Source organism: Octopus sinensis, linkage group LG19 (assembly GCF_006345805.1).
Source record: "Octopus sinensis linkage group LG19, ASM634580v1, whole genome shotgun sequence".
NCBI lineage: Eukaryota > Metazoa > Mollusca > Cephalopoda > Octopoda > Octopodidae > Octopus > Octopus sinensis.
Window position 1 is genome coordinate 19,178,818 of NC_043015.1, and position 15,090 is coordinate 19,193,907.

At 31.4% G+C, this 15,090-nt stretch overlaps 1 protein-coding gene across 3 annotated transcripts in view; it reads right to left on the reverse strand.

Moving 5' to 3' along the window:
* The window catches only part of LOC115222205 (sodium-dependent multivitamin transporter-like), a 135,643-nt gene that overhangs the window by 19,779 nt on the left and 100,774 nt on the right, over nucleotides 1-15,090 (reverse strand). For all 3 annotated transcript variants that reach the window (XM_029792356.2, XM_036511324.1, XM_029792357.2), the window contains 4 exons: nucleotides 11,208-11,278; nucleotides 10,980-11,066; nucleotides 4,954-5,168; nucleotides 2,856-2,950 (listed from right to left, as the gene is read on the reverse strand). In XM_029792356.2, coding sequence (XP_029648216.1) covers nucleotides 2,856-2,950; nucleotides 4,954-5,168; nucleotides 10,980-11,066; nucleotides 11,208-11,278 — 468 coding nt within the window. The remainder of the gene's footprint in view (nucleotides 1-2,855; nucleotides 2,951-4,953; nucleotides 5,169-10,979; nucleotides 11,067-11,207; nucleotides 11,279-15,090) is intronic.

Consider the following 15,090-nt stretch of genomic DNA (forward strand, 5'->3'; position numbering starts at 1 on the left):
GCATCTCTGTACATGGCTTGCACAGCCCTCACCAGCCATTCATCTATTCCTAGTTTCCTCATTGACCACCAGATGAGGGATCGGGGGACCCTATCAAAGGCTTTCTCCATGTCAACGAAAGCCAGGTACAGGGGCTTATCTTTGGCTAGGTATTTCTCCTGCAGCTGCTTTACCAGGAATATAGCATCAGTAGTGCTTTTCCCTGGCACGAACCCAAACTGCATCTCATCTAAACTATCTCTCTCTCTAATTAGTTGGGCTATGACCCTCTCCGTAACCTTCATTACCTGATCCAACAGCTTGATACCTCTGTAATTATTTGTATCTAGGGCATCACCTTTACCTTTGTAGCAGTTGACTAGTGTGCTGCTACACCAGTCATTGGGTATGACTCCTTCGTGTATCACCTGGTTTGACTATATGGGTGACTAGGTTATAGCCGACACTGCCAGATATTTTGAGCATCTCTGCAGTAATTCCTGATGGGCCTGGGGCTTTCCCTGTCTTCATGCTTCTAATTGCCTTAGCTACCACGGAACTATCAACTCGGATAGCTGGTCCCTCTGTTGGGTCAACATTCGGCAGACTCTCTTTATCCCATTCATTTTCTTTATTCAGCAACCTTTCATAGTGGCATCTCCAAACCTCTCTCTTTGCATCCTCATTTAGTGCAAGTGAACCATCTTCCATGCGAACACACTTCTCTCCTACCACGTCACGATTCTCTCTCACACACTGTCTTGCAACACGAAATACCTCAAGTCTTTCATCCTCACGGCGCAGAACATTGGCAAATTTTTTCTTATCCGCTTCCCCTCTGGCTAAATAGACCTGTCTCCTAGCTTCCCTTCTGGCTGTCTGATACAATTCCCTGCTACCACCGTTCTTCCAGTCCTTCCAAGCCTGTCTCTTTTGTCTAATAGCCCTGTCAACCACAGTGTTCCACCACCATGTTACTCTGGGTCGAGATGGTACTTTGCTCCATCCACAGATCTGGTCAGTGGCTGTCAGCAGATTGTCTCGTAGAAATCTCCAGATGTCTTCCACATTAAGTGAAGCTATATCCCCTTCTATTTCGTCAAAGGCTTCGAGTAGTATGTCTCTAAATCTCTGTCCATTTGCAGGATCTTTAAGCTTCCAGACCCTTCTCCTCCAAGCTGGTCTTCTTCTGGGCAACCATTTAGCTCTGATCCTGAAGTCGCTAACTACTAATCTATGTTGAGGAGTACATTCTTCGCCTGGAAAGGTTTTGGCGTTTATAATCAGCCCTCTTTCCCTTTTTCTGGCAAGGATGTAGTCAATCTGGCTGGTGTGTCTGCCAGAACGGTAGGTGACTAGGTGAGAGGTGGGTTTCTTGAAGTTGGTATTGCAGACCATAAGGTCATTTGCATCGCAGAACTCCAGCAGCCTGGTTCCCTCCTCATTACGAGAGCCAAAACCGTAGCCTCCATGGACGCCATGGAAGCCCCCGACATGCCGTCCGACATGTCCATTGAAATCACCTGCCATGAAGAGAAGGTCACTGTCATTTGTCAACGAGGTAGTCCGCAATAGGGTGTCATAGAATCCACAAAACAAATTCAGTGATTCCAAAAGATTGCTGAGACCTCACAAACTAGCCCACAATAATGGTAATTATTTCATACAGAATTGTTTACTACAAAATTGATTCTTTTTTTTTTTTTTGTAAATAAAAAAACAGTTGTTGTAAATACTGAATCTAGTTGGGTTTACAAAAAGCAAATAATTTGAAAACTATTGAAAAATGGCCAGATCATAATGAGATCCTGGTTAATTTATTCAAAGTTTTCTAAATGCCAAACATTACTCACGACAGGTTTATTTTTTGGAAAGGGAGACAGAGATGTATGAATATATTCTGAACTACAAAGAACCATGAAGATAACATGGAACATAAGGGATGATTTGTATTGGATAATTAGAAAATCAAATAAAAACATTGTGGGTCAGAAACCTGAAGAACAGATGAGAAAAAACAGAGTACTGTTTTGAAGTATTGGAAAAAGTTTGAGCTGTTATAAAGTTTTTAAGCAAAAGAAGTTTGGTATTTAAAGTTCATGAGAAAAAGTGAGGTTCACCATATAATGACTTGATGGGAACTATTAAATTTATTGCAGAGTTCGACCTATTTTTACATGAATATCTCAATAGATGTAAGAATGAAAAAGTAAATACCACTTATCTATCCAAAACTGTGTACAAAGAATTGACAGAATCTTGGAAACACATGTGCAAGATAAAGTTGAGAATTATATTAACATCCAAGACACCAACTACTGCTTTATTATTGTTGACTCTATGCTTGACATGACACATGTCAACTAATTGGTAATTGTGGCTCAAAAGTTTTAAAATGGAAAACCCTACAAGAGCTTTTTAACACCTTAACCAAAAGAAAAAACATTTATGACCTTGTTCAATTAATATAGCAAGTCATGAGTCCACATGGGCATTCGCTTAAAAATATCATATCAATCCTTCAATAATAGATTTAACATGAAAATCTCAGAGAAACAGCTACAAACATTCTTTAAAAACATTACCAGGTATGCAGACTCCGTACCATGTACAGTTTTATTGGAGAAAGGTAGTGTCAGCTGTATCTGAAGTTGTTGAATATTTTGGCATTGAGTGGGAGCTTTATGTTTTCTTTGTTGATTCATGATGAAGATGGGGCATTTTAAACACAGAAGACAATCTACATTTTCTTGGAATGGCTTATGATCTGCACATTATGAAATAGTAAGAGCAATTAAAAACTAATACATGGGTATTTTGCAAACTCTCAAACATATTTTAAAAAAAGATTTTAAAAAAGTAGTTAAAATAGTTACGAAAATCAATGATGGTTCCAATAATGATTACTGTTACAATTCCAATGACTCCAATTAGTGTGTAAGACAAGGAATAGAATTTGTCAAGACCATGACTGAAAACAGAAACAAAATATTGAATGTCAATATACTTCAATATAATGGAGTATCTCTAACAATAAAAGATGGGTTTTTAGTTAACAAATTTACAAATTGAAACAATGAAATAAAATTCTTAAATTCATTTGGTAATAGTGATTTTTGAAAACAATTTAGCTGCAGAAATTATAACTATGCTTTCTTCTTCCTTATTTTCAATCTTTCTGTTTACCTACATCAGTACATATTTTTTATATCCATTTTGCTATTTTTACATCAGTGGGATAGGTCTTTTTGATGGAGCAGTTGCTTTTACAGATTTGGATGGCCTTTCCACAAGTAATCATTCAAACATGAAGTTTAAGTGGAACTTATCCTTGTCACCCAAATTAAAGTGAGTAGAGTTGTGTTCATCACTCAATGGCCCTAGTAGTAAGGCAAAACTATTAACCATGTTGTGGTCAGTAGTTTTGCACCTAAGCCTACAACTATTGTACCTGATTTATTATAGGCTTAAGTTCATGTTTTACACTGAAATTCTTTTCATTGAGTACACAGTGATGTTTATCATAGTCATTTAATTTTTCCAATCTACCAAGAAATTATACTCTCTTCCGCAGTTAAGTAACATTTTTGTATTGTCATTTATCAGTAATAAATTTTAAGCCAAGAGAAAGGAATTTAATTCATTTAGTTTTGCTTGATTTCATTTTTAAATAAGTTATAAATGTAAATGAATTGTCCATTAATTTCAACGATGAGCATTGCAGCTGATGGATCAACTGAAAAACCTATTTTGTATGAGAGTATATATACTAAACTGCTATTCAGAGGAGCACACACACACACACACACACGTGCATGCACATGCACATACACACACACAGATACATACATACATACATACATACATACATACATACATACATACATACATACATACATACATAACCGAGTTATTAGTGAGGGATTATGAATCTGGGCAAAATTCTTTATAAGCTCTTTGTTAATACACAAGGCTAACAGTGTTGTTTAGATTAGCAAAGAACTCTGTGTATTATGGGTGTGTTCCAGTTAAACTGATTTTTACACAGGGTAGTATACAAGACAACATATAAATAACGACCATTATTTAAGCCTTGTCTTATGTGTGTATATATACATATATATAACTGTCTAAGAATCCATAAGTCAGAAAATATATGCACAGAGTGGGCATTTTAATCAAAGTGTACATTATTATATATCCATTATGGCCGAGCATAGAAAAACATGCATAAAATCAATTGAACAAATTTATTCCATCTATGTTGTGTTTAATCCATATTTGCCTGTTCAACATTGAGAATAATATCATATTTCAGATTACAAGGCTATTTTTTCTGTTCAATTTAGATTTGTTACACATGTACATGATCAGCTTTTCTTAGCTGATGTACATTGACATATTTGATTATACAATGATGATGATATACTGTATTAGAGGCTAAGTATTCCACTGATACACATATCCTTAACATAATTTTCAAGTAGATTTACAAGTACAGGTCTGACAAGCCTCCACAAAATTTCAGGATAAAAATGAATAATATAAATGTTAGTGTAAATAACTTCCAATTTTGTACAGTAATTAGGTTTAGTAGAACAAACTGGATAAATAGAATTCAATACATGTATATATATATATATATATATTTTATTATTTTCATAGGCAGAAACTTTTAGCCTTTGTGTCACTTTGTAATTTCTGCTGATTAAGATAGTAAGATATTAATATTAATGTGAATATTCTTTTTTACATTTTTAATGTACCTTCTAACCAGAACATGTAACTAAAGCTTTCTTCTCAACAAATTTGAAATTGCAAGCTAAAAATCTGAAAGTACATCCTTGATATTAAGATATCCCTTCTGTTTATATATGAAGGAAAATTGGGGAAATTAAAGCATAATAGATCTTAAAAGATTTCTTATTACTATGTCAATCATAAGAAATAATCATTTAAAAGACAAATATTTACATTTCTTGTGGATTTGTAGAAAGAATTGTTTTTTCTGTAGTGATGAATAATTCTGTTTCATTCTGAACAGAAACAAATGTTGTGTTTGGTAAAAAGCATTTGTCAATTGATGCTGGAGGTAAAAAGGGTGTTATCAGCCGAGTTGGAGAAAAACTAGCTCCAGCAGCCATCCATAGCGTTATGATAGTACTTAAAGTTGCTCCTATTAATGTTCCCTGCAAAAAAAAAATTGATATTCTTATTACATGATTTCTTAATTTATAAAAACATTTTGTTCATCTGGTTTAGGTTTAAAAACTGACTAAAACATTTAAATTCTTTCATCTATTAACATCAATTTATTACAGGCAAAAAGACGTCTTTCAATTATTTGAATTTGCCACTTTCCACTTTAACAATTTTGATACCAACTTACCTGAGACTGCAAGGCTACATGATAGAGAGATGTGGACGGAGGACATGCAAAGGACATGCAAAGAATGGAGAATGTAGAGGACATGCAAAGGATAGAGAGGAATGAAGTTTGCATGCTCTGCAGATGTGCAATGGCAGTGTACATGTGCAACAGAGCACTAGTGTATTGAAAGAAAAATTAAGCATAAGAGAAATTATGAGTAGTATGCAAGAGAAAAGACTGTTTGGTCATGTGATGCATATGAATAAGGACAGTTGTATAAAGAAGTACTGATCACTTAAAGTGGATGGAAGTCTTGGAAGAGGGAGACCCAGGAAAACATGGGACAAAGCCAAGTAGCAGTGAAACACTGGGGTTAATGAAACTGACCAGCCCCTCCCCACAAAATCGCCAACCTTTCCCAAAAAATCACCAGACCTGTGCTCAAATTAGAAACCATTAGTGCTGCTATAAAAAACTAGAAATTTCCTGGACAACATTCCATCAGAAATCTTGAAGGAGGACTGAAACCTTTACATGAGTGCTTCATTGTTATATCACAGAACCAAGAGTACATTAGAAGGCTGCTATATCTTCAGTAACTACAAAAAGAAAGGAGGAATATCTGTTTCTTCCAGCTGTAAGGGTGTAGCACCCTAGTCTGTTATGGGGAAGGTTCTATCTAAGATCAAATTCAAAAGACTGGTCTGATCAATATCAGAAACATCACAGCAGAATCACAGTACAGCTTCTGCAGGGACCAAGGTACAGCAAACATGATTTTCATTACAAGACAGTTTTAGAGAAAATAGAGGAAACAACATTAAGACCAGTTCATTATATTTGTGGAGTACACTCTAGAAGCCCAATGGGCTACAAACCCAGTAGCTGTTACAGCTATGAAAGAATGGTACTAACTCTTAACATTTAGAAAATGAGTTTTTTTTGTCAATGGCACACAGTTCCTATCTTCCTTTCCACTTTCTCAATACAACAGCAACAACTGGCCAAACCTGCCTGACTTTGATACTATGGCAGTTTTATTTTCAGCAATTACAGATTCTACAACAATAGATTCTAAACCATTGGAGACAGGCCACAGTATCCTTTGGAAAGCTCAGAAAAAGTGTCTTTTTAAACAAATATTTCAACCTCAAAATAAATACTTTCCTCTACTGCACAGTCTGTATTTTCCCTTTATTAACATATTAAGAGCCTGGAGGTCTTTAACATTCAGTGTCTTCAGAAGGTCCTTTCAGAATTTAATCTACACTGTACAAGTATCAACGAACACAGCTCAGACATAAATAACAGATATCTGATTCTCAGCTACCTTGTAGATGTGAGTCAGACATCTGCTATTTACAGCCAGCTTAACTGAAGGATCAAAGAAGTGGTTGAAAAATCAGCTGAAGATCCCTTTGAAGAGAATCCACTTCACCTCTTCGAGAATGGGAGACATTGTTATCTGCCATTCATCTCAGTGTTCTCACTATCTTTTGGTGTTTGAGGGTAATTGAAGATGGGAAGAAAGTCATTCAGTAATATCAAGTGATGTTAAAAGAGAGGTATGTATGCAAAGTTACACCTAGCTTTTCCAACCATCTATGACTGTACTTGAACATCAAGAAATGGGGTGTGCAATCATCAAAAGATCTTTAGATGAAGATCCATAAGCAAGCATCATCTTATAGATGTGAGCAGCATACTTATGTGAATCTTACTAGAAGTGTGTTAGGAGTCAGGGCTGAATTAATTCTTGGCACTAAAGAGGAATCTTAGTCTTCATGATGCAATTTTGAGGACATTACACATGTGGAACTGGCATGTGGCACCATGGGAGATTATGGGGTTTTAACATTTCGGGTTTAAATTATTTAATATGTTCAATAGTTTGGTCTGTAATGTTCAATAGTTTGTATGAAGGGGTTCATGGCCTTTGTAGCTCTCTAGGACCAATAAGATTTGTACATTTGATGTTCTTCATGAACAACTGCAAGCTGAAAGCTGCAAGAAAAAAAACATGGATAGAGAGATAATTCTAGAAAACAGATGTCCTGAAGAAGAAAGACTGTGTGAAGCAATTTAGTGTGAGATGGGTGGTGGTTGGGGAAAACACCATCTGGGTGATGAGAGGAGAGACAAGTAAGTTGAGTGTGCCTGTGAGGAGGTGACCTGAGAGCAACTATCTCCCAGAAGCAGACTTACATGTACTTGTATCAGCATTCACTCAGGATGAGTTGAGCCAGCTCCAACCTTTGAGTCCACAACAAAAGTCTCTGGAATAATGGAAGAAGAGACTGTGTAAGGAGACAGTATGCCTTCTGACTAGGCTAGTGTTAAGTGTGTTGCTTAGCAATTTCATATCAAAAGATTACCCTTTTTTTGAATGAAGCCAAGGATGTCTATCAGCATAGTAACAACACTGTTCCAGAGGTGGAAGCAGTATTTTGTTGTGGGTTGCAATCAAGTTTTGTATAGGGTTAGTAACTGTTGAGAGCTGAAATATTTTCTAATCCTGAAGGCACTGCACTTTGTGACAGTCATTGTCATGTTGATATGTGAGATCACCAGATCTCATCGGTTGTAGAGATGTTGACACTTTTGTTGAGTGTTATTCATGTTTAGAGAAGAACAGATTATTTTCTTAGAAGCTTGGACATTTTGATTAACTCTAATAAAGATTAACTCTAGAGCACATTGTTTGAGTAATATTGCAAAAATTAGTTAACTTATTGATTTGATGAATCAGATGATAACTTGAGACAAAGATGAAATATCTTCAATGTAAGAAGAGATATTAGTGATGAATTGTTGGTGGAGAGAAGCTGACATAAGAAGTAAATGCATTTAGATGAGAGGGAAAGGGAGACTTTGAGTTAAAGTAACTGGAAGTCCTTGTTGCAATATTCAAATGAGAACAGTAAGCAACAGGGAGTGAGAAATCTACATATGTACAGATATCACTTCTGGGAGTAAAAATTTAATACATAGTGTAGTTTGGATAGAGTATCAGGGTTGTTAATAAAAACTGAAAGATTTGTTTCTTGGAGATATATAGGATATGTGACTTATATTTTTATCAGAAGGTGAAGTGTGAGGTTGAAGTTCAGTTGGAGCTGGTGAGCATTTGAGAAGTGTTATTTTTTGGTTGAGACATTCAGGTAAAAATACTGAATGTTGATGTGCTAAAGGAGTTGAAAGAGAGAGTGAGAGAATTAGAGAAATAGTCTAAGAATATACAAAGGAAATGTATATCACATACTGTCTCACTTCCAGGATTTTTTTTTTTCAGTTAAAGCAGATAATATATTTCTATTACATTTATATTAAATAGAAAACTGATAAGTTTTCATCTTCAAATCTATTATTTTTGTAGGGGGTGCAAAAAGTAATCCAATATTTCCTCAGAGTGCAGGGTATAGAAAAGGTTTAGTAACTACTGATCTAAAAAGCTGAGATAAAAAAAAAAACAAATTCAGTCTCATGAGATCTAAGCCAAGAATATAGTTTATTTAAAATATACTTTACAAAAGACCTATGGTGATAGATAAATGAAATAGCTCCATTTTTACTGAATTCTTTTTATTTCCCTGTTAAACGATGATGATGATAAATAAATAAACTCTCACATTCTCAGTTCCTCTTCCCACCTCTGACCTTGTATTTTATAAAGTTGATAAATATAGTTTGTCTTGAGAAAGGGAAGACTTCACACCCCTACCAAACACAAAACAAACTTATCTTTCTAACTGAAGGAAGACAATGAAAACAAAGACTTCTTACACAAACACCAGATAACCACTTGGTCACTCCACCTGCTACAAACAGTAACCAAATCTCCCTCAAACCACACCCCAGTTTTAAAAAATAATACACACAGGATAATGTAGTCCTAGATACCATTAAATGACAAGATCAAAACTGAAACACTTTTGATCTTTGCATTGATTTGGGACTAAACAATAATAATAAAATAATAATGAGATTATTGTATACAGTGCTCAGGTGCACCACAACTTATCAAAAGTGCATATAAAGCATATGCAGTAATGTACAAATGTCTGGAAAGTGAACAATGTATGGGTCAGATACATGTTTGCGTGTGTATGGAGGGGAGAAAATCAGGTGTAGTGTTGACGAATCTCAGGAAGCATGGAAGTTTTGAAGGATGCAGTGCTCTGACAACTAACAACTGATGCCGGCAGTCTGTTCCATGCTTCAGCAACTCTTAGCATGAAAAAATTTTTTGGAAAGTCCTGGGAACTGTGTTGTTTTCTGACTTTGTAAACATGTCCACGGATGTTAGACAGGTGGAGTTTGAAAAGGTGCTCAGAGTTATTGTTAGTAAGATGGTTGATAATTTTATGGGTGTCTGCCAAGTCAGCTGCCAGACGTTGGAGTTTCAATGTATCCATGCCCAGGGAAGTAAAGCGTTCAGAATATGGCAAGTGCCTGAAATACATGCAATTGATTAAATTGATCCCAGTCATCCAAAATTTATCTTGAGAAGTCGTTAAGGAAAATGATTAGTATCAATATTGTTCCAGCAGGATCATGGGCGAAATAAGTGAAAATGACTAGCGAAATGGAATATAAGCTACTTATAAGAAAATAATGATTTCACTTGATTTCAGTGAAGAATTTACTATACAAGTGAACATTCATTACAAATATGTCCTACATCTCTTTCTCAAGTTTCAGAAGTTTCCATCAAGTTTCTTTAGCTTAAATCATCTCATTGTAGAAATGTTGAATTGCAGAAAATGTATGAAGCCTGAAATTACAGTACCAAATCCAAAGGTCCTAATATCACCTGAGGAAAGAGTTGTTTTAACAAAGCACAAAATACCATTTCAGAAGAGAATTTGATTGATATTTAGAAGTGTTGCTTAGAATGTTATATTGACTTCAAATTTTGACACAAAACCAGCAAGTTCAGAGAAGGGAGTAAATCAATTATATTGGCCCCAGTGCTCAAATGGTACTCATTTTACTGACGCTGAAAGGATGAAAGGCAAAGTTTACCTCATCAGAGTTTGAACTCAGAACATAAAGATGGACAAAATGCCACTAAGCTTTTACCCAGCATACTAATGATTCTGTGGGTTCGCTACCTTATTTAGAATATAATATTAGTAAGTTTAGTAGGGTGGTGAGCTGGAAGAATTCTTAGCATGCTGAGAAAAATGCTTAGTGGTTGGTATTTTGTCCATCTTTATGTTCTGAGTTCAAATTCTATCAAGGTCAACTTTGCATTTCATCTCTGTTGGGTCGATAAAATTAAGTACCAGATGAGCATTGAGGGTGATATAATTGACTTACCCCATCCCATAAAATTGCTGGCCTTGTGCCAGAATTTGAAACCACTATTAATACATTTAACATTCAATGAAATTCTCTAAAAATTCTGTTGAATTTAGTAGAAAATGTAAATTTTTTAGTTAGCATTAACTATTTTTATATCTATAAAAGAAAAGAATGCAAAAAGTGGTTGATTAAGAATAGTGGTTAATTAGAAATAACTAAAATGATTGCTTACATTACATAAGTATTCTAACATTTCAAGCATCACTAAGTATTTAGCTATATTGTATTTTAAACAGTTTAATGCATATTTTCATTATCTTACCCGAGATTTTGCCCATGGAAATAGTGTTGCATAGAACTGGAGTCCTGTCAGTGGTGCACTAAAAACTGTTATCAAAATCCCAGCTATCTGAAGAGTGAAAAAACGGTAGATAAACATACAAGTTTACAATTGAGATTTTTCAAATCTCAGTTTTAGAAACTTTATACTCTCCATAAATCAACTGCTACTCTATCATTCAAACAAAATGTTGCTAGAAGCTCAATTTACCTGTGTTAGTGATCCTCCAACATATGACACCATAAAGGCCAAACCAATAGATATTAATCCATAAGCAAAAACTGAAAATCAATTAGCAAAGTATTAGAAGTATGCAACTGTGATACAATTAATTCAAGTGAGCTTGCTTGCATGCACAATATCTGATCTGTAGTCAATACAAATGATTTGTGTGTGATAACGCAATTACAAACACTAATATTTTTATGACTATCCCTTCTTCAATTTCAACCATCGTGTCCCTTCTTCTGTTGAATGTCTCCCCTCCTCTATTATTTCTATTCTTTCCTCTCTTCTTTTCTTTCCTTCTTTCCTCTGTAGTCCTTATTTCCCAAATCATCACTTCCCTTCCCCTTTCCTCTTCATCTCTCTTCCATTTACCTTATACTTAATGCTTCTCTTTGCTCCCCCACCCCACGCCCCGTAACTGTACTATTCTTTCAGTGTTCTGCTTGGTTATAACCAGAAATGACTGATGAAAGTAACATTAATTTTCTAAGTCATTCAATTTTCCTCAACTGATAGTGTAAACCAATCTCTAACAAACCTATAATGATTAATGGAAACAGCTATAAATCAAATTTACTACAATAAAGAAAAATATGTAATGAACATTATTTATTCCTTATCTTGTGTATATATATATCCCTATATATATATATATATATATATATATATATATATATATATATATATATAATAATAATAATAATAATAATAATAATAATAATAATAATAATAGGGAGTATATCCAAACTTACAGGGAAAAATTAGATTTAGGATTAAATCAAATTTCACAGTATAAATATAAATTAAATTAGAGATAAAACCACTATTAGGCAAATCAAACAGTGAAGGACATAAATCAAAACAAAAATAAATATAATTAATATAATATACAAAATAAATAAAATATAAAATTTAGAATTTAAATTATTTAAATTTAAAATTTATACTTATAAATTTTTATATTTTTATATTTTTTAAAAATTTAAATTTATAAATTTTAAAACTTTTAATTTATTATTTTTTAAATTTTTAATTAATTAATTTATTAATATTTATAAAAAGTATTAAAAAGTTTAATATAATATGATAAGTAAAACCACTACGTACGTTTCATGGCCATAATTCAATTCGAATTAATTTAAATTCAATTAAAAATTCGAATTATAATTATAGTCAATCTTCAGTTTAATGATAATAGTTAAATAAATAAGCAAATAGATTTAAACAATATATTTTAAGAAAAAAATAGAATAATAATTTTTCTTATAAAAGAAACTTAAATTAGAAACTTAAATCATTAGGATTATGTCATACAACCCAATCATTATGTTAAATATTAAATTTTAAGGTAAAAAAATAGATAGAAAAATGTATTTATCTATTAAGATATAATATGGCTATAAAAACCTAATAAACTCACGAATAACCTAATCTCAGTTATAGTCAATATCTAATTACCAAATTATTTAGCAAAATAATCACTATTCATATTTTTTAAATTTAAGTTCAAATCTAATAATTATAAAATATTTAAGAATAATAACTAAATTATTATCAATAAATATAATAATTAACACTATCAATAAACATATAATGAAAACTAAATAAATTAATTAGCCCATTATTACTACGTAAATATTAAATATCAACGTAATATATTTATGAAATCTATTAAAAAATTAAAGATGAAAAACAAGTTATAAACGTATAACCTATCTTAAAAGAACCGTATAACTATTTAACGTTCTATATATCTCGTTGGCTAATTAATAAATTACAGATAACATACAGTTATAATCTAATAACAATCAATAGTTATATAGTATCCAATATAATACAATATAACATAAATTATTAAAATAACTTTAATAAAAAGGTTTACTTAGCTTTCAAAAATCGTGTCATAAACTAAACTTATAATAAACAGATGGAAAATTCTTTTAACAATGAAAACTACGAATAGATTTTATCAATGAAAATTACTAATAAATATTATCAATGGAAAATGGCTATATTTAAGAACAAAGTCACTATTAGAGATACCTATGAATATATAATATGGCTTAAAAAACATAATAAACTTACGAATATCGTTAATTCAGTTATAGTCCAAAATTTAATTACTAAATTATTTCACTAAATAATTATTTTAGATTTAAGTACACATCTAATAATTATAAAATATTTAAAAAATAATAACTAAATTATTATCAACAAATATAGTGATTAAAATCTAAAATTTACGCTATCAATAAATGTATAGACATATAAAGAAAAATAAATAAATTAATTAATCCAATACTACTTACATAAATATTAAATATTAATATAATATATTTATGAGATACATTTAAAAAATTATTCAACTTAAATTTGTTAAAAGAAGAAATAATGTACCTACACTATTAGTGGTAGAATAACCTACTCAAAAATTATTACTAGAGAATAATATTTTCAGTATTAATATGATATATGATATAAATATATATTTATCTTATACTAGAGTTAAGTATATAGTTTGTTATAAATTTGTTAAATTAATCAATTTGTATGTATTTTCTATATATTTGAAGTAGATTTATTTAGATGTTTATTTAATTAATATTATACAATGAATTTTATTAGAATATAGTTATTATATTAATTAGTGGTCATATTACAGATAATGCTTGAATTACTACTGAATTCATTTTGAATGTGTCTAATAGTTTTTTTGTTTTTTTTTATTTATATTAATTTGACTACTACGTAATTTGTTTTATATAAATTAATTAAATCTTCTAAGATTTTTAGAGTATGCACAGTAATTGGTCGTTATATTAATTATTTAATTTATTGAGTATTGAGTATAATTTATTGTGTTTATTTTTAATGATAAACCTTATAGTATATAGTGGTTTTATTCTCTAATAGTGACTTAGTTCTATTTACATTTATAGATAAACTATAGCTGTTTCCATTGACAATATTTATTCATAATTTTCATTGATAAAATATATTCCTAGTTTTCATTGTTAAAAGAATTTTTCATCTATTTATTCTATTTATGTTAATAATGTAATTCCACGAGTATTCTTATAAACGCTTAAAAGACGTTCTCCGTTTTTAAATTTTAGTTCATGACACGGCCATTGAAAGCTAAGTAATCTATTTCTATTTAAGATTTTAAAGTATTTTAATAAGTCTTATTGTATTATTTTGTATACTATATAAATACTGATTGTTATCATAATGATTTCGTTGTTGAAGATATGTATATAATTATTAGATTATAACTGTACGTTATTGTAAGATATTACTTAGCCAAAGAGATATATAGATCGTTAATAGTTATACGGTATTTTAAAGTTAGGTTACTGGTTTATAATTTGATTTTAATCTTTAAATTTTTTAATGTATCTCATAAATATATTATATTAACATTTGATACTTATGTAAGTAGTACTGGATTAATTAATTAATTTATTTTTCTTTATATGTCTATACATTTATTGATAGCGTAAATTTTAGATTTTAATCACTATATTTGTTGATAATAATTTAGTTATTATTTTTTAAATATTTTATAATTATTAGATGTGTACTTAAATCTAAAATAATTATTTAGTGAAATAATTTGGTAATTAAATTTTGGACTATAACTGAGTTAACGATATTCGTGAGTTTATTATGTTTTTTAAGCCATATTATATATTCATAGGTATCTCTAATAGTGACTTTGTTCTATTATAGCCTAAATATAGTCATTTTCCATTGATAATATTTATTAGTAATTTTCATTGATAAAATCTATTCGTAGTTTTCTTTGTTAAAAGAATTTTCCATCTGTTTATTATAAGTTTAGTTTATGACACGATTTTTGAAA